General features: G+C 47.9%; 1 protein-coding gene across 6 annotated transcripts in view; it reads right to left on the bottom strand.

Annotated features, from left to right (window-relative positions):
* Positions 1 to 2704: 2704 nt before the first annotated feature.
* The window catches only part of LOC143997825 (uncharacterized), an 82037-nt gene continuing 57463 nt past the window's right edge, over positions 2705 to 27278 (bottom strand). For all 6 annotated transcript variants that reach the window (XM_077493645.1, XM_077493646.1, XM_077493650.1 and 3 more), the window contains 7 exons: positions 22244 to 22398; positions 16382 to 16510; positions 11818 to 11860; positions 10962 to 10999; positions 8345 to 8429; positions 6298 to 6469; positions 2705 to 4318 (listed from right to left, as the gene is read on the bottom strand). In XM_077493645.1, the coding sequence (XP_077349771.1) occupies positions 4202 to 4318; positions 6298 to 6469; positions 8345 to 8429; positions 10962 to 10999; positions 11818 to 11860; positions 16382 to 16510; positions 22244 to 22398 (739 nt within the window). In that variant the 3' untranslated portion in view covers positions 2705 to 4201. The remainder of the gene's footprint in view (positions 4319 to 6297; positions 6470 to 8344; positions 8430 to 10961; positions 11000 to 11817; positions 11861 to 16381; positions 16511 to 22243; positions 22399 to 27278) is intronic.

Genomic DNA, 27278 nt, shown 5'->3' with positions numbered 1-27278 from the left:
CGATCATTCACAAACTGAAGCATAGTAAACACTTCAGTTTCAGTCCTGAATGGACAGAGTCGGCGATCGGTACAGATCACTGACTCTCCATTCAGAAAAAAGGAAGGGGCCTGTAAAAGCACTCTCTATCTTGACACAGCCCCCCTCAGCAGCTGGCAGAAGAGGGGAGGGGGGAACCCGGCAGAGCTGCGGGGGGCTAGGAGAGAACACAGGTGGGGGGGTCAGGAAAGATCTCGGGGGGGGGGGGGGGCTGGAGAGCATACAGGGGGGCAGCAGAAAGAACCTGGCTAGGAGGAGCAGCAGGACGGCTGCATATATAGGGACAGATTTCACCATTTTCCTCTTGCAGTCCCTGAATAGCCGCTTCACCTCCTCTCCCTCCCACACAGGCCCCCTGCAGAATGGGGCTGGGTGGAAATTGTGACCCCTGCGACCCCTGTAGGTACATTCCTGTACAGGCTTTAATACCCTGGTTGTCCGACCTGTGGGCCAGAGGCTACCTGTGCCCCTTTGCCACTTATTGTGCAACCATATGGGGAGTTTGGTGCTTACGGAGCCAGTGAAGGAAATTATTGCTTAGGAAGACTTCTGGTAGTCGAGCAATTTGGCCTATTTATTTCATTTTCTTACTTTTTCTGTGTTGCCCATCCTAATTCTCATTGTGTGTTTGTAGGGTAGAGTCAGGGTGACAGGGTGGTCGTCGTGTCCTCCATGTTCCCCTCCTCGTTAGACACCAAATGTGGGTCACATAAGAGGCCTACCCCGGGGTGGGTTCTTCTGGGCTACGCTAGGCACCTGTACACATGGGGTACCTTTACTTATTTGACCCAGACAGATGACTAAAGATGAAGAAAGTAAGCGCTCGGGTCCCCGTGACAACCCTCACTTTAACCTGAATTTAGGAGGGACACGCTGAGCCTTGCTCACTTCCTCTCGTCCAGCGTATCTCCACTACCTCACTCCCAGCACCGGTATGGGGCCCCTCCATGCATCCAGTGTGGACTCCATGCATGTGCTTCACTTAGCTCTTTCTCTTCAGTTACCTGTGTACTGGATGAGGGCCTCTGCGGTGCAAGTCTGCTCCCCGTTACTATAGGAGACGGGCCGCTCATGAAGAGAGTGCCGACAACTCCCTCGATGTCAGAGGCCGTCCCACCCGTCACGTGCACACAGGTACATGTTTTTCCATTGATCTTTTATTATTGAGGAACATCAAATGAGGCCTAAGCCATTTTTCAGGAGGTTGTGGGAAGCACAAATGTGAGAGGCTTGATGTGTAAATGGGCTGTAATAGCGGTGGTCTCTAGACTGGTAGTCTCCAGTCTATGACTGTCTACTGAAGTCTGGGTCTGTACATCATCCCTACCATCCTACCATCCCTGTGCTGAGTTCCCGGATCTGTACACCCGCTGTGCCCATTATGAGAGGTTCCCACCATCCCTGTGCTGAGTTCCCGGGTCTGTAAACCCACTGTGCCCATTATGAGGGGTTCCTACCATCCCTGTGCTGAGTTCCCGGGTCTGTACACCCGCTGTGCCCATTATGAGGGGTTCCCACCATCCCTGTGCTGAGTTTCAGGGTCTGTACACCCGCTGTGCCCATTATGAGGGGTTCCCACCATCCCTGTTCTGAGCTCCCGGGTCTGTACACCCGCTGTGCCCATTATGAGGGGTTCCCAACATCCCTGTGCCGAGTTCCTGGGTCTGTACACCTGCTGTGCCCATTATGAGTGGTTACCACCATCCCTGTGCTGAGCTCCCGGGTCTGTACACCCGCTGTGCCCATTATGAGGGGTCCCCACCATCCCTGTGCTGAGTTCCCGGGTCTGTACACCCGCTGTGCCCATTATGAGGGGTTCCCAACATCCTTGTGCGGAGTTCCTGGGTCTGTACACCCGCTGTGCCCATTATGAGGGGTTCCCACCATCCCTGTGCTGAGTTCCCGGGTCTGTACACCCGCTGTGCCCATTATGAGGGGTTCCCACCATCCCTGTGCTGAGTTTCAGGGTCTGTACACCCGCTGTGCCCATTATGAGGGGTTCCCACCATCCCTGTTCTGAGCTCCCGGGTCTGTACACCCGCTGTGCCCATTATGAGGGGTTCCCAACATCCCTGTGCCGAGTTCCTGGGTCTGTACACCTGCTGTGCCCATTATGAGTGGTTACCACCATCCCTGTGCTGAGCTCCCGGGTCTGTACACCCGCTGTGCCCATTATGAGGGGTTCCCAACATCCCTGTGCCGAGTTCCTGGGTCTGTACACCCGCTGTGCCCATTATGAGGGGTTCCCACCATCCCTGTGCTGAGTTCCCGGGTCTGTACGCCCACTGTGCCCATTATGAGGGGTTCCCACCATCCCTGTGCTGAGTTCCCGGGTCTGTACGCCCGCTGTGCCCATTATGAGGGGTTCCCACCATCCCTGTGCCAAGGTCCCGGGTCTGTACACCCGCTGTGCCCATTATGAGGGGTCCCCACCATCCCTGTGCTGAGTTCCTGGGTCTGTACACCCGCTGTATCCATTATGAGAGGTTCCCACCATCCCCGCTGTGCCCATCTATCTGAGCACACCCGGGGGAGATGGCATGTAAATATTTGCAGTAGATACTTGTGAGTACCTGTCATCATGGAAGTTCTCAGTGGGTTGGTATGTCACGTGTTGGCTCAATCTGAACCTCTAGGTGGACCAAGGATGGGGCTGGCAGATTCATAAAATGATAACAAGGAGGAATTTAATATAGATACAAAGTTGTGTAGAACAAAAAGACAGCTTATAAGATATTACTCTTCTGGTATAAAACCCCCGAAATGATACACAAATACGATCCCAAGACTCCTCGGGTGTGTTGGAGATCCCGGGGAGACACCGGCTCACATTTCCACTTCTTTTGGGACTGCCCCTTTATATGCCCATTCTGGATAGCTATTCAGACCTTTATACAGTATGTGTTCAGTATTTCCCTTCCATTGGACCCTGTACACTTTCCATTAGGTCTGCCGATCCCAGGACTCTCCAAAAATACCCAAAAATTAGCTACCTTTATTCTACTTGCTGCAAAAAGGGCTATACCCTTTACGGTGGCTCTCCCACTCCCAGCCTTCTCTTTCACAAGTCCTACAAACGTTGGAGCAGATATGTAGAATGGAGCCTCTTACCACAATAATACATGATACCCTCCCACAATTTTCCAAAACCCGGGATCTATGGGATCATTCAGACCTTAATAATTTCTGTTTATGTGATAATGTTTTCTTTTCAATAAAAATTACATTTTAAAAAATAAAATATAGATACAAAGTTGTGTAGAACAAAAAGAGATGGCTTATAAGATATTACTCTTCTGGTATAAAAACCCCCAAAATTATACACAAATACGATCCCAAGACTCCTCGGGTGTGTTGGAGATACCGGGGAAACTTCGGCTCACATTTCCACTTCTTTTGGGACTGCCCCTTGATATGCCCATTCTGGATAGCTATTCAGACCTTTATACAGGATCTGTTCAGTATTTCCCTTCCATTGGACCCTGTACACTTTCCATTAGGTCTGCCAATCCCTGGACTCTCCAAAAATACACCAAAATTGGCTACCTTTATTCTACTTGCTGCAAAAAGGGCTATACCCTTTACGGTGGCTCTCCCTCTCCCAGCCTTCTCTTTCACAAGTCCTACAAACGTTGGAGCAGATATGTAGAATGGAGCCTCTTACCACAATAATACATGATACCCTCCCACAATTTTCCAAAACCTGGGATCTATGGGATCATTCAGACCTTAATCATTTCTGTTTATGTGATAATGTTTTATTTTCACTAAAAATTACAATTTAAAAAATAAAATATAGATACAAAGTTGCTGCCACATTTATCTTATTAAAAAAAAAAAGCTTCTCGGGGTACAGAAGACGTCCTCATCCAGAGAAGAATATTGTCTCCATTGTAGGAGGTCCATGTGATGGATATGTGGCCAATTACAATATATGACAAATTTGCAGATAGTCATGTGACAAGTGAAGAACAGACGAATGTCGGGCCGAGTCTGTGGTTGTCCTTGTGGTTCCTGCGTTCCAGACGGACCTGACGAGGACGAAGCGGTTTGACTCTGCAATCTTCCCATCTTCTGTTCCTGCTGACATATCAGTTCTGGAGGTCCAACGAAACCATCACAGCTGCTCAATATAAGCGTTGTCAGGCCCCGCCCACCATACCTAATTATCACCAATAAAAGCCAGATTATGGCTGCCGCGATTGAAGGTTGGGACTGAAGTTCTGGAAATACTTCCAAAGGTCCTCATTTGGATATCTGATGGTTCCGAGTTTTGGTTCTATCAAAGAGAAGGGAAAAGGTTATCGGTTTTAGACCGCTGCAGTCCATACATGAGCCTAAGTCTGCAGTCCATACATGAGCCTATAAGTCTGCAGTCCATACATGAGCCTATAAGTCTGCAGTCCATACATGAGCCTATAAGTCTGCAGTCCATACATGAGCCTATAAGTCTGCAGCCCATACATGAGCCTATAAGTCTGCAGTCTATACATGAGTATATAAGTCTGCAGTCCATACATGAGCCTATAAGTCTGCAGTCCATACATGAGCATATAAGTCTGCAGTCTATACATGAGTCTATAAGTCTGCAGTCCATACATGAGCCTATAAGTCTGCAGTCCATACATGAGCATATAAGTCTGCAGTCTATACATGAGTCTATAAGTCTGCAGTCCATACATGAGTCTATAAGTCTGCAGTCCATACATGAGCCTATAAGTCTGCAGTCTATACATGAGTCTATAAGTCTGCAGTCCATACATGAGCCTATAAGTCTGCAGTTTATACATGAGCCTATAAGTCTGCAGTCCATACATGGGCCTATAAGTCTGCAGTCCATACATGGGCCTATAAGTCTGCAGTCCATACATGGGCCTATAAGTCTGCAGTCCATACATGAGTGTATAAGTCTGCAGTCTATACATGAGTGTAGGACAATGTAAGAAGGGAGTGAGGTAAAGGGCAGTGACTGGAGGGGTATGTAAATGGTCAGAGATAAGAAGGGTAGATAAGGGCAGTGACAGGGTAGGTAAAGGGTAGCAGCTGGAAGGGTATGTAAAGGACAAAGGCATGAGGTTACATAAAGGATAATGAATGGGGGGGGGGGGGGGGGGGTAAAGTAAAGGACAATGGAAGGAGGTGGTGGTGGTAATGGACAGTGATTACAAGGGTGTGTCAAAGGACAGAGACTGGAGTGGTATATACAAGACACAGGCAGGACGAGAGGGTAATAGACAGGGACTGGAGCAGAATGTAACGGACAGGGGCAGTAAGGGTAGCTATAGGACAGCAACAAGAGGGGTATATAAAGAACAGAGACTGGAGTTGTATGTAAATGACAGAGAATGGAGGGGTGGGTATAGAAAAATAGCAAGAGGAGGATAATGACAGGAGGGGTAGGTATATGACTATAGCAAGAGGAGGACATTGGCAGTGGGGGTATGTATAGGACAATAGCAAGAGGAGGACAATAGCAGTGGGGGTAGGTATAGGACAATAGAAAGAGGAGGACAATTGCAGTGGGGGTAGGTATAGGACAATAGAAAGAGGAGTTAGTAAAGGACAGACACAGGAGGGGTAGATAAAGGATAATGACAGGAGGGGTAGATAAAGGATAATGACAGGAGGGGTAGATAAAGGATAATGACAGGAGGGGTGGATAAGGGACAATGATAGGAGGGGTAGATAAAGGACAATGACAGGAGGGGTAGATAAAGGACAATGACAGGAGGGGTAGATAAAGGACAATGACAGGAGGGGTAGATAAAGGACAATGACAGGAGGGGTAGATAATGGATAATGACAGGAGGGGTAGATAATGGATAATGACAGGAGGGGTAGATAAAGGACAATGACAGGAGGGGTAGATAAAGGACAATGACAGGAGGGTATGTCATGTACAGGCAGGAAGGGTAGGTAATGAACATGGAGTAGAGCGGAATGTAAAGCACAGTGATAGAAGGGGTAGGTAGAGGACATGTGCAATAAATTCGATTTTGGAGACCCTTTCGGGGAAGACATGAATTCCCCTATGAACAGGACATGGTGCATACACGGTCAGAATTAGGATGGCAAAGCATAGTAATGAAGGCAATGGTCGCACTCAATGAAGACTTTGTATTTTCAGACGTGTTCTTGAGCCGTAAGAAATTCAATGACGTAACATTTTAAAGTAAAGAGTAAGAATATTACCCAGGAATTGATCAATATCCCAGTGATGACCCCCTCTACCCACTGGCCCTAAAGAAGGAATTTTACCAGCACTGTCCCCTCCCGATGGAGATCCTCCAGGATTTTCCCAGGTTGGTCAGTCCATTCCCACTCTCTTCTCCAGGAGAACTGGGCTCTTGGCAGTCTCAGCACCGGCTGGTCGGTGGAGACCCCCAGGACAAGGCTGTCCATGAAAGTGGGTTTTGTTTTTTTCTTTTTCCTGGAAATGAACCAATAAAGAATAAAAGGAAACATATATGAGACATTAGCATAATCCGATAATTCAAATGTCCCAATTTGATCCTAAACCACGCCTGGTCAACCGGTGACTATGTCTGCATTCTAATGCCGCGTACACACGACCGGACTTTCCGGCAGACTAGGTCCGAGGGGATCAGTCCGTTGGACAATCCGATCGTGTGTGGGCTAGTCCGATCGTTTTTCGAAAAAAATAAATCCGACGGACCTAGAAATAGAACATGTTTCAAATCTACCAGACGGACTCAATTCCTATCGGGAAAACCGTTCGTCTGTGTGCCGGTCCGACGGACCAAATACGACGCAAGGGAAGCTGTTGGCTACTGGCTATTGAACTTCCTTTTTTTTTTTGTCCCGTTTACATCATCACGTTAAAAACGAACGCACTTTCGAACAGACTTAGTCTGTTCATGTGTGGCCATTCGTTCAGAAAGTCCGTCGGAAACTCAGCCGAAAGTCCGTCGGGAAGACAGTCGGACCCTAGTCTGCTGCAAAGTCCGGTCGTGTGTACGCGGCATTAGACAACATGATGGTGGACTATCTCAATGGTCTTCATGCTGTCTGTGGGGGGTATGAAAATCCTTCTGAACTGAGAAACTGGAATGAAGGGTTCCATCATCTCTGTACTTGGCCTTCTTCCTTGTAGGAGACCAGTCATGATCAGAAGTGAAGGAACCAATGTGTCTAGATGGGGGTCTCCCATTCTTCTGATGGCTGACACGTCTCACTCATGAACACCAGAACACATCAGCGGGGCCGGTCTGAGGTAATATGGATCCCCAAACTCAATATTAGAACGCCCCACATAAGTAAGCTCGTCCTTCTTACTCTCTCTGTGAACAATGAAGCCACTGAAGATGGCACTGAGACCATTGGACTGACGTCCTTCCTGACCTCCCCTGATACAACTTCCCACCCGTAACCAGAATGATACCATGTGGCCAGAGGCAGTGGATTCAGATTGGTACTAGATTGGAGTCAGACGAATCCTTAACTGTAATAAATGGTTAAAGGAGGTGAAGTCACCCCGTGACGCCCCATCAGTTGGGGTAGTTCCTGATCAAGCAGGTGACATCCAAGGCTAAGCCGGTCACTGGATGTCACAAGATTGTAGTCCTGCGTGTGTGTGTGTGCAATCTTATCTGGTGTCCTCGCGGCCCATGTACCAAGATGTGCAACCCGCGATAACCTCCTGCGTCCAATTTTTGTCACCCCACTGGGGAGCCTGATGGGAAAACAAAGGGTTCATTCATCCCAAACTGACACCTCCCACGAGTCTTTCACACTCTCAGAACACGGCTAAGCTGCCAGTAATTGTGCAAGAAACGGGTCACGCCGCCAGAACCTGCCAAATCATTAAATCGGACAAAGTGCAGAGATAACGGCGGCACAAAGACCGCCCGTCCAAAACAGACAGATGTGGAGGAGAGCAAAACAGAATAAATCATTAATAAATAAATAGATGCTGGCTGCTACATTGGGCTCTGTACCAGAGGAGCTTACACTCTAATGTTCCCCCACAGTCACACACTATTATTATTATACATCTGTATAGCTCTGACATCAGTCTCTGTACCAGAGGAGCTTACACTCTAATGCCCCCCCACAGTCACATCCTCACACGCAGTGGGGTCCCATTGGTGAGAAGCTGACTCTAGCACCAAAGGACTACAATGCTAACCAGTTATCCACCACACTGCCCTTACTGAGTTATTAATTACAAAATAAAAGCAAAAAAAAAAAAAAAACAATCGAAAATTCCCCTTCTGATAGCTCTGGGGGTAACACAAAACAGTAATTGCCCCATTTCTCCAGGATAAAGAGGTTAGACACTTACCGGAAGTAATAGAAGAGAACAGTGACCAGTGACACCAGGAGGACACTGACAACGCAGGACAACGCAATCACCACCAGCAGGAAGGCTACGGGAGACAGCATGTTATATATCTCTATAACACCCCAATACCCATCACTTCCCATTATCACCCATACTGAGCAATTACACCCCAATATACCCGCCCTGAGCCGTCACACCCCAATACATCCTGCCCTGAGAAGTCACACCCCAATACACCCCGCCCTGAGCCATCACACCCCATTATAGCCCATCCTGAGCCATTTACAACCCAGTACACACCATTCTGAGCCATACTGCAATATACAACACCCTAAGCCAGTGATGGCGAACCTTGGCACCCCAGATGTTTTGGAACTACATTTCCCATGATGCTCAACTACACTGCAGAGTTGCTGAGCATCATGGGAAATGTAGTTCCAAAACATCTGGGGTGCCAAGGTTCACCATCACTGCCCTAAGCCATCACAGCCCAATATGTTCAAACCTATTCTGTCACACCCCCGATGCACCCCATCCTGAGCCATCACAATCCATTAAAACCTATCCTGAGCCACCACACCCCAATACATCCTATGGTGAGTGAACACACCCCATTATAACCCATCCTGAGCCATAAAACCCAATATATGCCAGCCTAAGCCATCACATTCTATTAAGAGCCACTCTGAGCAAACACACCCCAATACAGATACCCCATCCTAAACCATCACAGCCAAACACGTTCAATCCTAAGTCATCACATCCCAATACACCCTATTCTAAGTCATCATCACACCCCATTATAACCCATCCTGAGCCAAAAAACCTTATTAAACCCCATCATGGGCCATCACATACCATTAATATCCAATCCTGAAGCATCACATCCCAATACACCTCATGCAGAGCCAGTATACCCCATTAAAACCCACCCTGAGCCATAAAGCCCCAAAATACGCCAGGCTTGCCCATCACATTTCATTAAAAAGCGATCCTAAGCATTCACAACCCAATACACTGGATTCTGGGCCACCACACCCCATTATAACTCATCCAGAGCCACTACACCACATCTCCAGCCATTATGCCACAATACATCACATCCTAAGGCATCTCAGCCCAACACGTTCAATTCTAAGCCATCACACCTCAATTCACCCCATCCTGAGCCATCACACCCCATTCTAAGCCATCACACCCCAATGCACCCCATACTGAGCCAACACACCCCAATGCACCCCATCCTGAGCCATCACACCCCATTCTAAACCATCACACCCCAATGCACCCCATCCTGAGCCAACACACCCCAATGCACCCCATCCTGAGCCATCACACCCCATTCTAAGCCATCACACCACAATGCACCCCATCCTGAGCCATCACACCCCATTCTAAGCAATCACACCCCAATGCACCCCACCCTGAGCCATCACACCCCATTCTAAGCCATCACAACCATGCATCCCATGCTGAGCCATCACATCCCAGTACACCCTATTCTGAGGCATCACACCCCAATGCACCCCATCCTGAGACATCACAACCATGCACCCCATCCTGAGCCATCAAACCCCATCCTGAGCCATCACACCCCAATGCACCCCATCCTGAGACATCACAACCATGCACCCCATCCTGAGCCATCAAACCCCATCCTGAGCCATCACATCCCAATGCACCTTATCCTGGAGCCATCACACCCCCTATGACCCATTCTGTGCCATCACACTTTAATACACCCCATCTTGAGCCATCACACACCATTATAACCTATCTTGAGCCATTATACCCCAAAACACTGCATCCTGAGTCATCACACCCCCCTACACCCCACATTCAAATACACCCCATCCTGAGCCATCACATCCAAATACAATCCATCCTGAGCCATCACATCCCAATATACCCCATCCTGAGCCATCACATCCAAATACACTCCATCCTGAGCCATCACATCCCAATACACCCCATCCTGAGCCATCAGATTCCAATACACCCCATCCTGAGCCATCACATCCCAATACATCCAATCCTGAGTTATTGCACCCCCCTACACCCCACCCTGAGCCATCACACCCACATACACCCCATCTTGAGCCATCACATCCCAATACACCCCATCCTGAGCCATCACATTCCAATACAACCCCATCCTGAGCCATCACATCCCAATATACCCCATCCTGAGCCATCACATCCAAATACACCCCATCCTGAGCCATCACATCCCAATACACCCAATCCTGAGTTATTGCACCCCCCTACACCCCACCCTGAGCCATCACACCCACATACACCCCATCTTGAGCCATCACATCCAAATAAACCCCATCCTGAGCCATCACACCCCACTATAACCCATCCTGTGCCATTGCACTCCAATACACCCCATCTTGAGCATCACACAGCATTATAACCCATCTTGAGACATTTCACCCCAAAACACCACACACTGCACTACCACACCCCAATACACCCCACAATATTTTAGTATGAGTATGGGAACCTCTCTGAGCACCCATACACTTAACTTCCTTTTCTGTAGGTATGGTGGGGGAGGGGGTTACAGTGTACCAATCGGTACCCTTTAGATGGGTAGTTGGATGGCACTCACCTTCTTGGCAGTTGAAGCCACCATATCCCAGGGGGCATCTGGAAGACAACAGAGAAAGATACAGGAGATGGTCAGTTGATGGTGGGGCAGGTCCAGTTTGCCCGAATGTATGATGAGATCAGTTCATTCATAATGATGTCATACAACGTCAAGCCCTCCACACATTGCAGCATTCTCATCACCGGGGGTTAGCGGTGCTCCTCATGACGCCAAAATAAACATCAAGAGGCCCAGGAATTCAGATACAGTTGGGTTATATGGCCACCTATAGGTGGTTTGGACAGTGAAAAACAAAAAACTGTAAGCCACCCCCCCCCCCCCCCCCGTACAACCCCCTCCTCTACTCAGCATGTCTCAGTTTTGTGGTAAAACAGTAACAAGAGCATGAATGCAATCCCGGAGGGACCAACGTCTTGTTCTCCTTCGTTGGAGGATACAGTCTGGAGATCCAAAAATGAATCCAACTGAGAAGTTGGTGGCAGCAAAAACTCTGAGGGCCGCCCTTGGAGGACCGGGGACCACTTACAGCAAAGGAACCATCTGGAGGACTAACAGTCCAATCTGAATGGATGAGGTGGGACCCCCCTACCAGATAGGGAAACCTGTCAACACAACCCAAAGTAAGAGCACTGAGGGTCAACATGACCAGGATGGAGGAGGACACTAGCAAAAAAAAAAAACAGAGGCATGTTGGGTAGAGGCGGGGTTATCCCAGGCCTGGCTTACAATTTGCCGGATTGCCAGTGTCTGATCCCCCTGTAGGTGGCAGTATAATCCGACTGACTGTATCTAAATCCCCGTGTCCCTCAATGGATGAGAACAAGAAGTGGAGAATTATGCTCACAGCAGGACTCACCTCTGGCACTGACCCTCCGTCCACCAGAATCCGCTCTCACATGCTGCAAGATGAAATCAGCACAATAAGAAAGGGTCAGATTTCTATGACCACCCCCACCCCCTCCCCAGACAGTTGTGTGTGCCCTCTCCCCTTACAAATCTGCCATTCTATGTGTAATGAAATGTTGGAGAATCTCTTTATACTGAAAACGTACGAAGACGTGAGCCAATCAAACCCCAGCAAGTCAGCTGACCTCAATAATCTTACTGCCATTGGCCTCCGCCAGTGTCACCCCCAGATGAGCCTCTACTCTATTCATATACAGTACAACTCTCCTCCGTGTGCCTCTCTGAATTAGTTTTACTTGGCGACTGGGGCCTGACCCGTCCTGATTTCATGGTTAAGCCCGGCCCTCTACCAGCCTCCTCCCCAATGGGAAGGCCTCGTTGGCCCAAAAAGGACACCGTCATTAGAAAAACGACGTGCCAGTGGGCAGGGCTAAACCAGAAAGTCAGAGAAAGTCATCAGGATCAAGTAACAAAGTGAAACTAAATCAGAGAGGCACACGGAGGAGGGATTGCAGGTAACAGAGGTGAGAACCGCTATAATTTGGAGTCAAGGTTTACTCTACCTGTCCTCAGCTGGGGTTCCTGAGTGACTCCCTATAATGTTAATGCTGCCTGATAGTGTCCCTGTAGTGAAGGTAAGTAGGTTGGTACTGTCCCTAAGTGGCCCTGAAATGATAAGAAGTAGGTAGGTACTGCCTGTAAATGTCCCTGTAGTGGTGATATGTAGGTAGGCACTGCCTGTTAGTGTCCCTGCACTGCTCCGGCGACTATATCGGCTGGTGTCCCCCGGTCCGGGGTTAACTCTTTTTTGAGGGATGTTCTCTGCCTCAACCCCCGGTTGAGATTAAATGGATTCCAGACCACCACGTAATTTCACCTTAGGGAGGCTTGATTATTTTTGGTTCTCTATTCATATTGACATGCATTTGACTCCTGACCATTGGTATAAAACCATGAAACGCGTAGAGTTAACATCTAATGGATGCATTTATTATATTTTTTTAGAAAATTGTCAAATTCAATGTCCTGTTTATTATTTATATGTGGATATGGCTGTATTAATTACACTATATGCCTTTTGTATAACTTATTTTTATCGATTGTATCATTATGTCCAATAACTAATTATATTAAATTAATTTATACAAATATTACTATATAATATGTAAATCATGTGATTACGGTATTATTATATGTAACATGAATTTATTGATATGATTAATAATTAATAATGTTAATGCTGCCTGATAGTGTCCCTGTAGTGAAGATTAGTGATGGACGAACTTCCGACGGGACGTTTCGCGAAAGCGAAATGCGAACGGACCCAAACGTTCGCGAAACCGAACGTTCGCCGCGGGCCCCATTGACTTCAATGGGAGGCGAACTTTGCAAACCTTCATGTCGAATTTGCGGCCACGTGGTAATTATTAGGGGGTAAAACGTAGTCCCACCATCTGGACAATGACATAATACATGTATGAGGTGAATTTGGGATCGATAACTACAAGCATTTTTATTTTATTTGGGAAATTGTTCTAACAATTCAGGACTATGGAGCTAATGAAGGCAATGGAGGAGAGGGAAGGTCAGGGACCAGGGTAGGCAAAGAAGAGGGTGCAGGAGATGATCACCAGCAGCGTGACATACCGGAATGACACATGCACCGTGATAGAGGCATCTGACAGCAGCACCGTAATACAGAGCACTGACAGCAGCACCGTGACATACAGCGCTGACAGCAGCACCGTGACATACAGCGCTGACAGCAGCACCGTGACATACAGCGCTGACAGCAGCACCGTGACATACAGCGCTGACAGCAGCACCGTGACATACAGCGCTGACAGCAGCACCGTGACATACAGCGCTGACAGCAGCACCGTGACATACAGCGCTGACAGCAGCACCGTGACATACAGCGCTGACAGCAGCACCGTGACATACAGCGCTGACAGCAGCACCGTGACATACAGCGCTGACAGCAGCACCGTGACATACAGCACTGACAGCAGCACCGTAAGCAGCCCCAGGAGGAAGTCAGCACAGCACAGGGATGGTGTGATCCCCTCATAATAAGAACCCCCAGGAGGAAGTCAGCACAGCACAGGGATAGTGTGATCCCTTCATAATAAGAACCCCCAGGAGGAAGTCAGCACAGCACAGGGATATCATAAGCAGCCCCAGTAGAAATATGACACCGCTCAACCTCTTCAAAGAGGAGGGTAGGGGCATATAGTACGGTGTGCTTTTTTGGGTCAAGGAAGTGAGCAGACTGTACGTCAGTCCCTATACCGCTGAAGGACTGCTGCAGTATAGGGCAGCGGTCAGCAGTGGTGCACGTCAACCCTATCTATTGTGGACCTATAGCGGTCCTTACAGAACAGCAGACTGTACCGCACTCAAGCCTATGTACCGTAGCACCCTATACCAAGTTACCAGTCCTTATAAGAACTTTTGTGGACCAAGCAGGTTGTGTATTAGTGTTTAGCAGACTGTACGTCAGTCCCTATACCGCTGAAGGACTGCTGCAGTATAGGGCAGCGGTCAGCAGTGGTGCACGTCAACCCTATCTATTGTGGACCGATAGCGGTCCTTACAGAACAGCAGACTGTACCGCACTCAAGCCTATGTACCGTAGCACCCTATACCAAGTTACCAGTCCTTATAAGAACTTTTGTGGACCAAGCAGGTTGTGTATTAGTGTTTAGCAGACTGTACGTCAGTCCCTATACCGCTGAAGGACTGCTGCAGTATAGGGCAGCGGTCAGCAGTGGTGCACGTCAACCCTATCTATTGTGGACCGATAGCGGTCCTTACAGAACAGCAGACTGTACCGCACTCAAGCCTATGTACCGTAGCACCCTATACCAAGTTACCAGTCCTTATAAGAACTTTTGTGGACCAAGCAGGTTGTGTATTAGTGTTTAGCAGACTGTACGTCAGTCCCTATACCGCTGAAGGACTGCTGCAGTATAGGGCAGCGGTCAGCAGTGGTGCACGTCAACCCTATCTATTGTGGACCGATAGCGGTCCTTACAGAACAGCAGACTGTACCGCACTCAAGCCTATGTACCGTAGCACCCTATACCAAGTTACCAGTCCTTATAAGAACTTTTGTGGAACAAGCAGGTTGTGTGTTAGTGATTAGCAGACTGTACGTCAGTCCCTATACCGCTGAAGGACTGCTGCAGTATAGGTGAGCGGTCAGCAGTGGTGCACGTCAACCCTATCTATTGTGGACCGATAGCGGTCCTTACAGAACAGCAGACTGTACCGCACTCAAGCCTATGTACCGTAGCACCCTATACCAAGTTACCAGTCCTTATAAGAACTTTTGTGGAACAAGTGAGTTGTGAATGTTTAGCAGACTGCAGCAGAAGGGCAGCAGTCAAGTATAATATCCTTTCTATATTTGGAAGAAAGAATATTATACATGTACAAGCCTATTACTGTACCACTGATACCAGTCCTGAAAAGAACCTTTGTGGAACTAATAATAACAGCAAGTCTTTAAAATTACCCTCACTGCCTGACAACACTGCTTCCTTCCTGTCCCTATACAAATTGGCAAAAAAAGAGAACGATTAGTGGTTACTGGAACAGCTCTTTTGTGGACCTTGATAGTAACAGCTAATGATGATGATGATGATGATGATGATGAAAGACTAATCTGGCTGTCCCTGTAGCATACACCGTCCTTTCCCTTTCTCTAAACTAACAAAAGACACTCAGGCTGCTGCAAGAATCAGCAGCACAGCAAACCTATCAACACCTAACACCTATACCAGTCCTGAAAAGAACTTTTGTGTACCAAATAGCTAGTGGTTTATCTCTCCCTACTCCACACAGGAACCTGTCCCTATCGTAACAGAAGAAAGAATGTAAAATGGCCACCGGATCGGGTGTATTTATAGGTTAGGGGGAATGTACAAGTGTCCATGTGCTGTCATGTCTCAATTGGCTGTCCTGTATCACATGATAAACGTGTCACCAAAGGTTAAAGTTCTTGTATACATTAAACACGTAAGTCCGCCGCGGCGAACGACGGAAAAAGGCGTTCGAACGTGCGGACCGCGAATGTCGGAAATTCGCCGCGAAACGACCGCCGGGCGAAACGTTCGTCCATCACTAGTGAAGATAAGTAGGTTGGTACTGTCCCTAAGTGGCCCTGAAATGATAAGAAGTAGGTAGGTACTGCGTGTAAATGTCCCTGTAGTGGTGATATGGAGGTAGGTAGGCGCTGCCCGTTAGTGTCCCTGCAGTGATGACATGTAGGTAGGTGCTGCATGTTAGGGTCCCTGTAGTGGTGATATGTAGGTAGGTAGGCGCTGCCCGTTAGTGTCCCTGCAGTGATGACATGTAGGTAGGTGCTGCATGTTAGGGTCCCTGTAGTGGTGATATGTAGGTAGGTAGGCGCTGCCCGTTAGTGTCCCTGCAGTGATGACATGTAGGTAGGTACTGCATGTTAGGGTCCCTGTAGCGATGGCTTGTAGGTAGGCAGGTCCAGCACTCACCTCTACACGAGCGGTCACTGGGGTCGAATTTATAATATCCATTCTGGCACTTGCAGGTCACAAGCCCGGCGTGGCTCTGACAGTCGCTGGAGGAGGAGTCACATAATGCAAAATCACACAGACTGAGACCTGCGGGAGAGAGACGGAGATAAGTCAGTGGAGGGTGACATCAGATATGGGGGGTGGGGGGGGAGGCAGGGGGGCAACCATGAAATATGGGAGATACTGGGCTGTGTCTGGAGGACCAACCATGAAATATGGGAGATACTGGGTTGTGTCTGGAGGACCAACCATGAAATATGGGAGATACTGGGCTGTGTCTGGAGGACCAACCATGAAATATGGGAGATACTGGGCTGTGTCTGGAGGACCAACCATGAAATATGGGAGATACTGGGCTGTGTCTGGAGGACCAACCATGAAATATGGGAGATACTGGGTTGTGTCTGGAGGACCAACCATGAAATATGGGAGATACTGGGCTGTGTCTGGAGGACCAACCATGAAATATGGGAGATACTGGGTTGTGTCTGGAGGACCAACCATGAAATATGGGAGATACTGGGCTGTGTCTGGAGGACCAACCATGAAATATGGGAGATACTGGGTTGTGTCTGGAGGACCAACCATGAAATATGGGAGATACTGGGCTGTGTCTGGAGGACCAACCATGAAATATGCGAGATACTGGGCTGTGTCTGGAGGACCAACCATGAAATATGGGAGATACTGGGCTGTGTCTGGAGGACCAACCATGAAATATGGGAGATACTGGGCTGTGTCTGGAGGACCAACCATGAAATATGGGAGATACTGGGCTGTGTCTGGAGGACCAACCATGAAATATGGGAGATACTGGGCTGTGTCTGGAGGACCAACCATGAAATATGCGAGATACTGGGCTGTGTCTGGAGGACCAACCATGAAATATGGGAGATACTGGGCTGTGTCTGGAGGACCAACCATGAAATATGGGAGATACTGGGTTGTGTCTGGAGGACCAACCATGAAATATGGGAGATACTGGGTTGTGTCTGGAGGACCAACCATGAAATATGGGAGATACTGGGTTGTGTCTGGAGGACCAACCATGAAATATGGGAGATACTGGGCTGTGTCTGGAGGACCAACCATGAAATATGGGAGATACTGGGTTGTGTCTGGAGGACCAACCATGAAATATGGGAGATACTGGGCTGTGTCTGGAGGACCAACCATGAAATATGGGAGATACTGGGCTGTGTCTGGAGGACCAACCATGAAATATGGGAGATACTGGGTTGTGTCTGGAGGACCAACCATGAAATATGGGAGATACTGGGCTGTGTCTGGAGGACCAACCATGAAATATGGGAGATACTGGGCTGTGTCTGGAGGACCAACCATGAAATATGGGAGATACTGGGATGTGTCTGGAGGACCAACCATGAAATATGGGAGATACTGGGATGTGTCTGGAGGACCAACCATGAAATATGGGAGATACTGGGATGTGTTTGGAGGACCAACCATGAAATATGGGAGATACTGGGATGTGTCTGGAGGACCAACCATGAAATATGGGAAATACTGGGCTGTGTCTGGAGGACCAACCATGAAATATGGGAGATACTGGGCTGTGTCTGGAGGACCAACCATGAAATATGGGAGATACTGGGCTGTGTCTGGAGGACCAACCATGAAATATGGGAAATACTGGGTTGTGTCTGGAGGACCTAACATGAGATAGAGGAGATACTGGGCTGTGTCTGGAGGACCAACCATGAAATATGGGAGATACTGGGCTGTGTCTGGAGGACCAACCATGAAATATGGGAGATACTGGGCTGTGTCTGGAGGACCAACCATGAAATATGGGAGATACTGGGATGTGTTTGGAGGACCTACCATGAGAGAGAAGGGATACTGGGCTGTGTCTGGAGGACCAACCATGAAATATGGGAGATACTGGGATGTGTCTGGAGGACCAACTATGAAATATGGGAGATACTGGGCTGTGTCTGGAGGACCAACCATGAAATATGGGAGATACTGGGATGTGTCTGGAGGACCAACCATGAAATATGGGAGATACTGGGTTGTGTCTGAAGGACCAACCATGAGAGAGTGAAGTAACCTACCAGGAATGAGATCGGATACTGGGCCATGTCTGAAGGACCTACTATAAGATAGGGGAGATACTGGGCCATGTCTGAAGGACCTACCATGAAATAGATGATATTGGGCTGTATCTGAAGGACTTAACATGAGATAGGGGAAATAATGGGCTGTGTCTGAAGAGCCAACCATGAGATAGGGTAGATATAGAAACTGGCCTGTGTCTGAAGGACCTACCATGAAAGAGAGAAGATACTAGGCTGTGTCTGAAGGACATACCATGAGATGGGTAGATAGTGGTGTGCTCAGCCTATGGTGTTAGGGTGTGCACCCCAAAGCTCAAGCACACACAGCCAGTGGGAGAGGGGGAAGCTGGCAGTGCTGCGGGGGGGATGGAGGGGGAGCCAGATCAGTTGAGGGAATCTGTTCTGCACATGGTGATTAGGGTGTGACTGGGCACTCCTGGCACACCCTGTGCGCAAGCCTATGGTAGATACCGAGCTGTGTCTGAAGGATCTACCATAAAAAAGGGAAGATACAGGGTCATGCCTGAAGGACCTACCATGAGATAGGGGGGATATTGGGCTGTGTCTGAGGGACCTACCATAAAAGAGAGAGACTATACTGGGTCATGCCTGAAGGACCTACCATGAGATAGGGGGGATATTAGGCTGTGTCTGAGGGACCTACCATAAAAGAGAGAGACTATACTGGGTCATGCCTGAAGGACCTACCAAGAGATAGCAGGGATACTGGGCTGTGCCTGAGGGGCCAACCATGAGAGAGGGAAGATACTGTGCCCGAGTATTTCTGAGGCTCTCCAGCCCCCCCATCCACCTCTGGCCACACGTGGTATTGCATGTAATAGAAGTCAGTGTGGAACAAACTATCTTCATTTCCATTGACTTCTATGGGGAAACTCGCTTTGATATGGGAGTGCTTTGCATTACAAGCGTTCTCCTGGAAGGGATTATACTCGTAATCCAAGGTTCCACTGTACTAGGTAGACTGGCAAAAGCCCAATCAGAGGTCGATACGCATGTAGAGGGGACAAGCCGAGGCCCGTGAGGTCACGCACCACAGTGGTGAGCAGGACTATACAGAGCTGGTTTTAACTGAATATCTACTAATGCAGCGTACACACGATCGGAATTCCGGCCAGAAAAAGACAGATGAGAGCTTTTCATCGGAAAATGCGACCGTGTGTACGCTCCATCGGAATTTAGCTGTCCGAAATCCTCCCAGCCAAAAATTGATAGCATGTTCTCAATTTTCCCAATGGAAAAACTTTCTATCGGAAATTTCCGATCGTGCGTACGCAATTCCGACGTGCAAAAACTCACGCATGCTCAGATTCAACTACGAGACGGAAGCTATGGGCTACTGGCTATTGAACTTCCCTTTTTCTAGTCCCGTCGTACGCGGTGTACGTCACCGCGTTCTAAACGATCGGAATTTGGTGTGACCGTGTGTAGGCAAGACAGCTGGAGCGAAGTTCCGTCGGAAATTCCATCGGTAAAAACCATCAGGGCTTTTTCCAATGAGAATTCCGATCGCGTGTACGCGGCATTAGTGTTTTTTTTTTTTTTTTTTTAATATGTTGCAAACGGAGGGCACTATGTATCCTCTATTTATTGTTGCATGAATGTGGAGCCGTATCCCATCAGGAATAGCGAGTGATAATAGCGCTGGTGTGGAGGAAGGAGGGAAGCAGCGGGTCGGTATATTAGAGAGATCTTTCTTGCGACCCCCCCTGGGAGGTCACTGATTGGAAAGTGGATAGAGAGCAGCTGATCGGGGGGGGGGGGGGGGGGGGGTGGAAGAGATGAGACCAGGGCTGAAAGAATGGAAGGAATTGTTTCGAGTCTTTCTGGCTCGTGTATGAGGTGAGCGGGTACGACGACGGCTGGTGAAGGTGGGCACAGAATCTGCTGAAGACACGAATGGCACCGCGGTGGAGGATATCACTGGATAGTTCACATGATTGATTAATAGTGCCACACTTATATTTTTCATTTTATTTTGTATGTTGTAGGGCGAGGTGGATTCACTGGCAGTGTGCAGCGGCTGGGGAGTACTAATTGGTCTACTTTCTAGTTTATTTATAGTACATAACACTTTAGGTAGGTGGCGCTAATTGTCTTTTATACAAGAGAATGTAGACTGCCCGGGTCTGGAAACCTCAGCAGTTTCTTCATTCATTTGCACATTTTATTTGCATATTACTAAATTCAGAATGGAGCTGTGATGAGGTCCATAAGAGTTGGAGATGTGCAAAGGCTCTGATGGAAGCTTCTCGGTCTTGCTGGACTTTACCTACGTTGGGTGCCTGTGATTGTTCATCAGGCTCCATCTCCAGCTAAAACTTGGTTTTTCGGTGTAGAAGGATTGGACCCCCTGTCGGAATATTAAAAAAAAAAAGATACTTGTGGGGGGTCTTCGAAATGTGTCAGCTGACTGAGATCCACCTCGGCCATGTCTTTCCTGAGTTCATGGGAGGTATCACTTTCCTGCCTTGATCTCTGACTCCACCACATCCCATTCAAATAAGAAAGACAGCACTCACATTGCCACGTCCATAGGTTAAGTGGGAAAAAAAAGAAAAAAAAAAGAAAGGGATACTTACTAAGTATCCATAGGTCGGACTTTAGAGGCATAAGAAACAAATAGCAAAGTATAGAAAAATAACAATGTTTATTATGAAAGTACAGTACATGTATAGAGCATTCAAAGGTTAAAAATCATGATACAGAGTATACAGTGAGCCCTTGTGTGTCGACGCGTTTCACCGTTAGGCTTCTTCAGGACACAATCAAGGTATTCAAAGAGATAAAGGGGTAGAATAAAGCTATTGATACGTATAACATGCTGGATTGAATAGAACAAGGTTATAATTGATTAATATGTAACTATTTACAAGGTGACGATTACCTTTTTCTCTCTGTATTGACCTATGTAAATACTGAATGTACTCTATTGTAATAGAAATTTGTTTAAAAAAATTAAATAAAGATTATATTTAAAAAAAAAAAGAGAGAAAAAAAAAGGTATTCAAAGATAGCAGAGAAGAGAACGAATCTCACTGTCCAGAATTGAATAATAGGGGGGGGAGTTTGGGACTTTGAATGAAGCACACAGTCTGTGCCTCCATCCCTGGTTCAGGTACAAAAAAAAAGGAAGGTGGGACTTTAAATGAGGCTATTGATTTGTGGGGGGGGGGGGGGTGAGATAATTAGAAAGTATATTTAGTTGGCATATGGAGTCCAACAATACATAACAATAATGCACATAGTAGGAAAGGTTTAATATGTATAAACACGCATACATGGTATTGACCTCATGAATAAATGTCAAAGGGACGGCATATAAAATTGACAAAAGATTTAATGGGGTAAAATGAATTATTACAGATTCATATGTCCAGAACAGATCATACTCATTTAAAAAAAATATTCTGGTAACCATGTCCTGAAGAAGCCTAATGGTGAAACACGTCAATACACAAGGGCTTACTGTATACTCTGTATCATTATACATATACAATCTTGGAATGCTCTATTCATGTACTGTACTTTCATAAATACTTTGCTATTTGTTTCATATGCCTCTAAAGTCCGACCTATGGATACTTAGTAAGTATCCCTTTCTTTTTCTGTTCCCCAACACATTCCATTCCTCACTGCCCCCCCCCCCCCCCCACTCCAGGCACCACCTAGAGTGTTCCGGAGAGCCCCAACACGTTCCACAGACCCTCCCACATCTTACTCTGGTAGACGTCTGTTGCAAGAAGGGAGATGCAGGAGCCATTGCCCTCCTCACACCGAAGGGCCGAGACGGTCAGTTCTTCCCGCAGAACCTCCTCGGTGATCTCGTGCAGCATGGAGAAGGAGTGGACGATGGTCATGTGTCCTTCGCTGGGTCTAGCAGAAGTACAAAGCGGAATAACATGATGACATAGAAGAAGGGGATGGACAGGTCCATACAGGATTACAGAGGACGCCTGCGGGAAATGTACATCCCATGACTCGAAGAGCCTCGGAGGACAGACAAATATGACACATGATGCGTGTCGGGACACGTATGGAATCCACAACAAAAGTCTTTGTCACATTTGGAATCCACACGCAACATATAGATGCACTACTAATCACACACTATAATGGGACTTCTGTGGTATCTATCACACCAACAACGTACCGTTAAAATGCACCAAATTTATTAACATATTTAGAAAAACATATAACATAAAATATTGATTCATTGCACTCATTTCAACCCCCTTTGCTAGACCCCAAACTCATATCCAATGCAGTTATTGGGTTTAAAATTTCACCCGCATCAACAACCATCTAGATAAAACATCAAAAGAAAAACAATGGCGATATATTAGTGGTGGGAGGAGCTCTATTTCTTGACGCATTTCGTAGACCACACTTCCTCAGGAGATGAATGGTCTTGGTTACGATGTATTAGTGGTGGGAGGAGCTCTATTTCTTGACGCATTTCGTAGACCACACTTCCTCAGGAGATGAATGGTCTTGGTTACGATGTATTAGTGGTGGGTGGAGCTCTATTTCTTGACGCATTTCGTAGACCACACTTCCTCAGGAGATGAATGGTGTTGGTTACGATGTATTAGTGGTGGGAGGAGCTCTATTTCTTGACGCATTTCGTAGACCACACTTCCTCAGGAGATGAATGGTCTTGGTTACGATGTACAAAGCTCAATCCAAACCGGGTTAAAATTTCATTTCTAATATACTGCAGAGACACCAATCCAGTTCCCAAAGCTGAGGACCACATGAGGCAGAACACGTGCCGAATTCCATTCCTAAAACCAATTCCACATAGAGCCAGGCAGATCAGATTTATTGATAAAGATTCAGATAACATCCAGGTTGTTGGACAACAAGAGGCACGACTTTGTGTGGGTGGGTGGACATTCGTGGAGACCTAACCAACCCGTACAGATTATCGGGGAGCTTGGGGTTCAATCGTTGGTAGCTGAACTTGATTTAAAGCCAATTAATGGTGTTATATGGATGCCAGGAATAAAAATGGAGGGTCTGGATCCAGATCTTACTCCTGTCGCCTAAAAGATGGATCCAGGACTTGAAGACTTGACTTCAGCCAAAGAAGCACAAAATGTGGTGTTGGTGGGTCAGGGTGGTGGTGGGTCACACCACAAGGTGTTCCTCCAGAGGTTACTAGGAGTTCCTCCAGAGGTTGCTAGGAGTTCCTCCAGAGGTTGCTAGGAGTTCCTTCAGAGGTTGCTAGGAGTTCCTCCAGAGGTTGCTAGGAGTTCCTTCAGAGGTTGCTAGGAGTTCCTCCAGAGGATGCTAGGAGTTCCTCCAGAGGTTGCTAGGAGTTCCTTCAGAGGTTGCTAGGAGTTCCTTCAAAGGTTGCTAGGAGTTCCTCCAGAGGTTGCTAGGAATTCCTTCAGAGGATGCTAGGAGTTCCTCCAGAGGTTACTAGGAGTTCCTCCAGAGGTTGCTAGGAGTTCCTCCAGAGGTTGCTAGGAGTTCCTTCAGAGGTTGCTAGGAGTTCCTCCAGAGGTTGCTAGGAGTTCCTCCAGAGGTTGCTAGGAGTTCCTTCAGAGGTTGCTAGGAGTTCCTTCAGAGGTTGCTAGGAGTTCCTCCAGAGGTTGTTAGGAGTTCCTCCAGAGGTTGCTAGGAGTTCCTCCAGAGGTTGCTACGAGTTCCTTCAGAGGTTGCTAGGAGTTCCTTCAGAGGTTGCTAGGAGTTCCTCCAGAGGTTGCTAGGAGTTCCTTCAGAGGTTGCTAGGAGTTCCTTCAGAGGTTGCTAGGAGTTCCTTCAGAGGTTGCTAGGAGTTCCTCCAGAGGTTGTTAGGAGTTCCTCCAGAGGTTGCTAGGAGTTCCTCCAGAGGTTGCTAGGAGTTCCTCCAGAGGTTGCTAGGAGTTCCTTCAGAGGTTGCTAGGAGTTCCTCCAGAGGTTGCTAGGAGTTCCTCCAGAGGTTGCTAGGAGTTCCTTCAGAGGTTGCTAGGAGTTCCTCCAGAGGTTGCTAGGAGTTCCTTCAGAGGTTGCTAGGAGTTCCTCCAGAGGTTGCTAGGAGTTCCTCCAGAGGTTGCTAGGAGTTCCTTCAGAGGTTGCTAGGAGTTCCTTCAGAGGTTGCTAGGAGTTCCTCCAGAGGTTGCTAGGAGTTCCTCCAGAGGTTGCTAGGAGTTCCTCCAGAGGTTGCTAGGAGTTCCTCCAGAGGTTGCTAGGAGTTCCTCCAGAGGTTGTTAGGAGTTCCTTCAGAGGTTGCTAGGAGTTCCTTCAGAGGTTGCTAGGAGTTCCTTCAGAGGTTGCTAGGAGTTCCTTCAGAGGTTGCTAGGAGTTCCTCCAGAGGTTGCTAGGAGTTCCTCCAGAGGTTGTTAGGAGTTCCTTCAGAGGTTGCTAGGAGTTCCTTCAGAGGTTGCTAGGAGTTCCTCCAGAGGTTGCTAGGAGTTCCTCCAGAGGTTGTTAGGAGTTCCTTCAGAGGTTGCTAGGAGTTCCTTCAGAGGTTGCTAGGAGTTCCTTCAGAGGTTGCTAGGAGTTCCTTTAAAGCAGTGATTCTCAACCAGGGTTCCTCCAGAGGTTCCTAGGGGTTCCTTCAGCATTGGACAATTTCTGCCTCCCAGATAAGTTCCCACTCACACCATTGATCTTATTAGCTCTCTGTAAGGAGGTAATTCTTCCCAATGACCACAAGTGTAAGGACCATTCTTCCCACTGACCATCACACTAATGTATCATGAGTTGTAGATTTCTAATTTTTAGCAGAGGTTCCCTGAGACCGGAGAACTATTTCAAGGGTTCCTCTTTGTTGAAAAGGTTGAGAAAGGCTGTAGAACCTCCTGGAGGACAATTCTATCAGAAGAAATAACCATGCCGGCTCATTTGATGGAGATTCTGGCATCGGGAGTGCTGATACAGTTGCTGGTACATAAATAGGGAGTGTCCTCCAAGAGGTTCTACAGGGTCCATTTAAGAATCTCTGATATTAAATAAACATGGAGGCCACCATTGTTCTTCCTCCTATCAACAACAAAGGATTATGGAATTTTAAGACGATTGCTTGGCGTTTTTAATCTTCATGTGGAATACAACCCATGTTCTGTCTCTTGTGGTTCTCCTCTTCTAGAACTGGATTGTTTTTCTCTGCGGAATGATAGGACTGATATTTGAACCGGTTTGGACTAAGCTTTGTACAATATACTAAGACCTCCATTCATCTCCTGAGGAAGTGGACACACAGTCTACGAAATGTGTTGAGAACGAGAGCTCCTCCCACCACTGTTACTCTATTGACATTTTATGGTTGTTGATGCGGAGTGACCCTTAAACTCAACAGCTGTGGGTGATATGAATTTGGTGGGGTCAAATAAAGGAGGTTGAATATATAATGTAATCAACCAATATTTTGTATTTTTATAAAAATATATGAATAAACTTGGTACGTTTTAACACTACGGTATTGTGAGACTGTGTCCTGTCCCTCATGTCTTGTCCCTCATATCCTGTATCCCATGTTCTGTTCCTCATATCTTGTCCCCTTGTGTCCAGTCCCCTAGCATTCTGTCCCTTATGACCCATCTCCTGTCCTGTCCCCCCCATATCTTGACCTTTATGTCCTGTCCCCCCCCCGTTCCTCATGTCCTGTCCCCCATATTCTGTCCCGTCCCTCCAGATCCTAACCCTCATGTCCTGTCCCCCATATTCTGTCCCGTCCCTCCAGATCCTAACCCTTATGTCCTTTCCCCCCATCCTTTATGTTCATTCCCCCTGTCCCTCATGTCCTGTACCTCATGTTCTGTTCCCCTTATCCTGTCCCTTGTGTCCAGTCCCCTAGCATTCTGTCCCTCATGACCCATCTCCTGTCCCCCATGTCCTGTATCCCATGACCTGTCCCTCATGTCCTGTATCCCATGACCTGTCCCTCATGTCCTGCCCCCCCCAACCAGGTCCATTCCACCCTTCCCTCATGTCCTGTATCCTGTGTCCTGCCCCCTCCCACCCTCCCTCATATCCTGTCCCCGATATGACTTGTGTCCAGTTTCCCACCATTCTGTCCCTCATGACCAGTCTCCAGTCCCTCAATTCCTGTCCCCCCCATCCCTCATGCCCTTTTCCCCATGTTGTGTCCTGTCCTCCCTATATCCTGACCCTCATGTCCATACCCCTCGTCCCTCATGCCCTGTCCCCCATTTTGTGTCCTGTGACCCCATATTCTGGCCCTCATGTCCTGTCCCCACATATTCTGTCCCTCATGTCCTGTCCCCCTATCCCTCATGTCCTGTCCCCCCATACCTCATGTCCTGTCCCTTCTGTCCTTCATGTCCTGTCCCCCTTGTCCCCCCATACCTCATGTTCTGTCCCCCCTCATACCTCATGTCCTGTCCCCCTCATACCTCATGCCCCCCCCTCATACCTCATGTCCTGTCCCCCTATCCCTCATGTCCTGTCCCCCCATACCTCATGTCCTGTCCCTTCTGTCCTTCATGTCCTGTCCCCCTTGTCCCCCCATACCTCATGTCCTGTCCCCCCTCATACCTCATGTCCTGTCCCCCCTCATACCTCATGTCCTGTCCCCCCTCATACCTCATGTCCTGTCCCCCCTCATACCTCATGTCCTGTCCCCCCTCATACCTCATGTCCTGTCCCCCCTCATACCTCATGTCCTGTCCCCCCTCATACCTCATGTCCTGTCCCCCTCATACCTCATGTCCTGTCCCCCTCATACCTCATGTCCTGTCCCCCTCATACCTCATGTCCTGTCCCCACCATACCTCATGTCCTGTCCTTCATACCTCATGTCCTGC

The sequence above is a fragment of the Lithobates pipiens genome, unplaced genomic scaffold (assembly GCF_037356315.1).
Source record: "Lithobates pipiens isolate NorthernLeopardFrog02 unplaced genomic scaffold, aLitPip1_a1.2 Scaffold_19, whole genome shotgun sequence".
Lineage (NCBI taxonomy): Eukaryota > Metazoa > Chordata > Amphibia > Anura > Ranidae > Lithobates > Lithobates pipiens.
The sequence above is the reverse complement of the archived record's forward strand: the minus strand, read 5'-3'. Positions and strand labels throughout refer to the sequence as shown.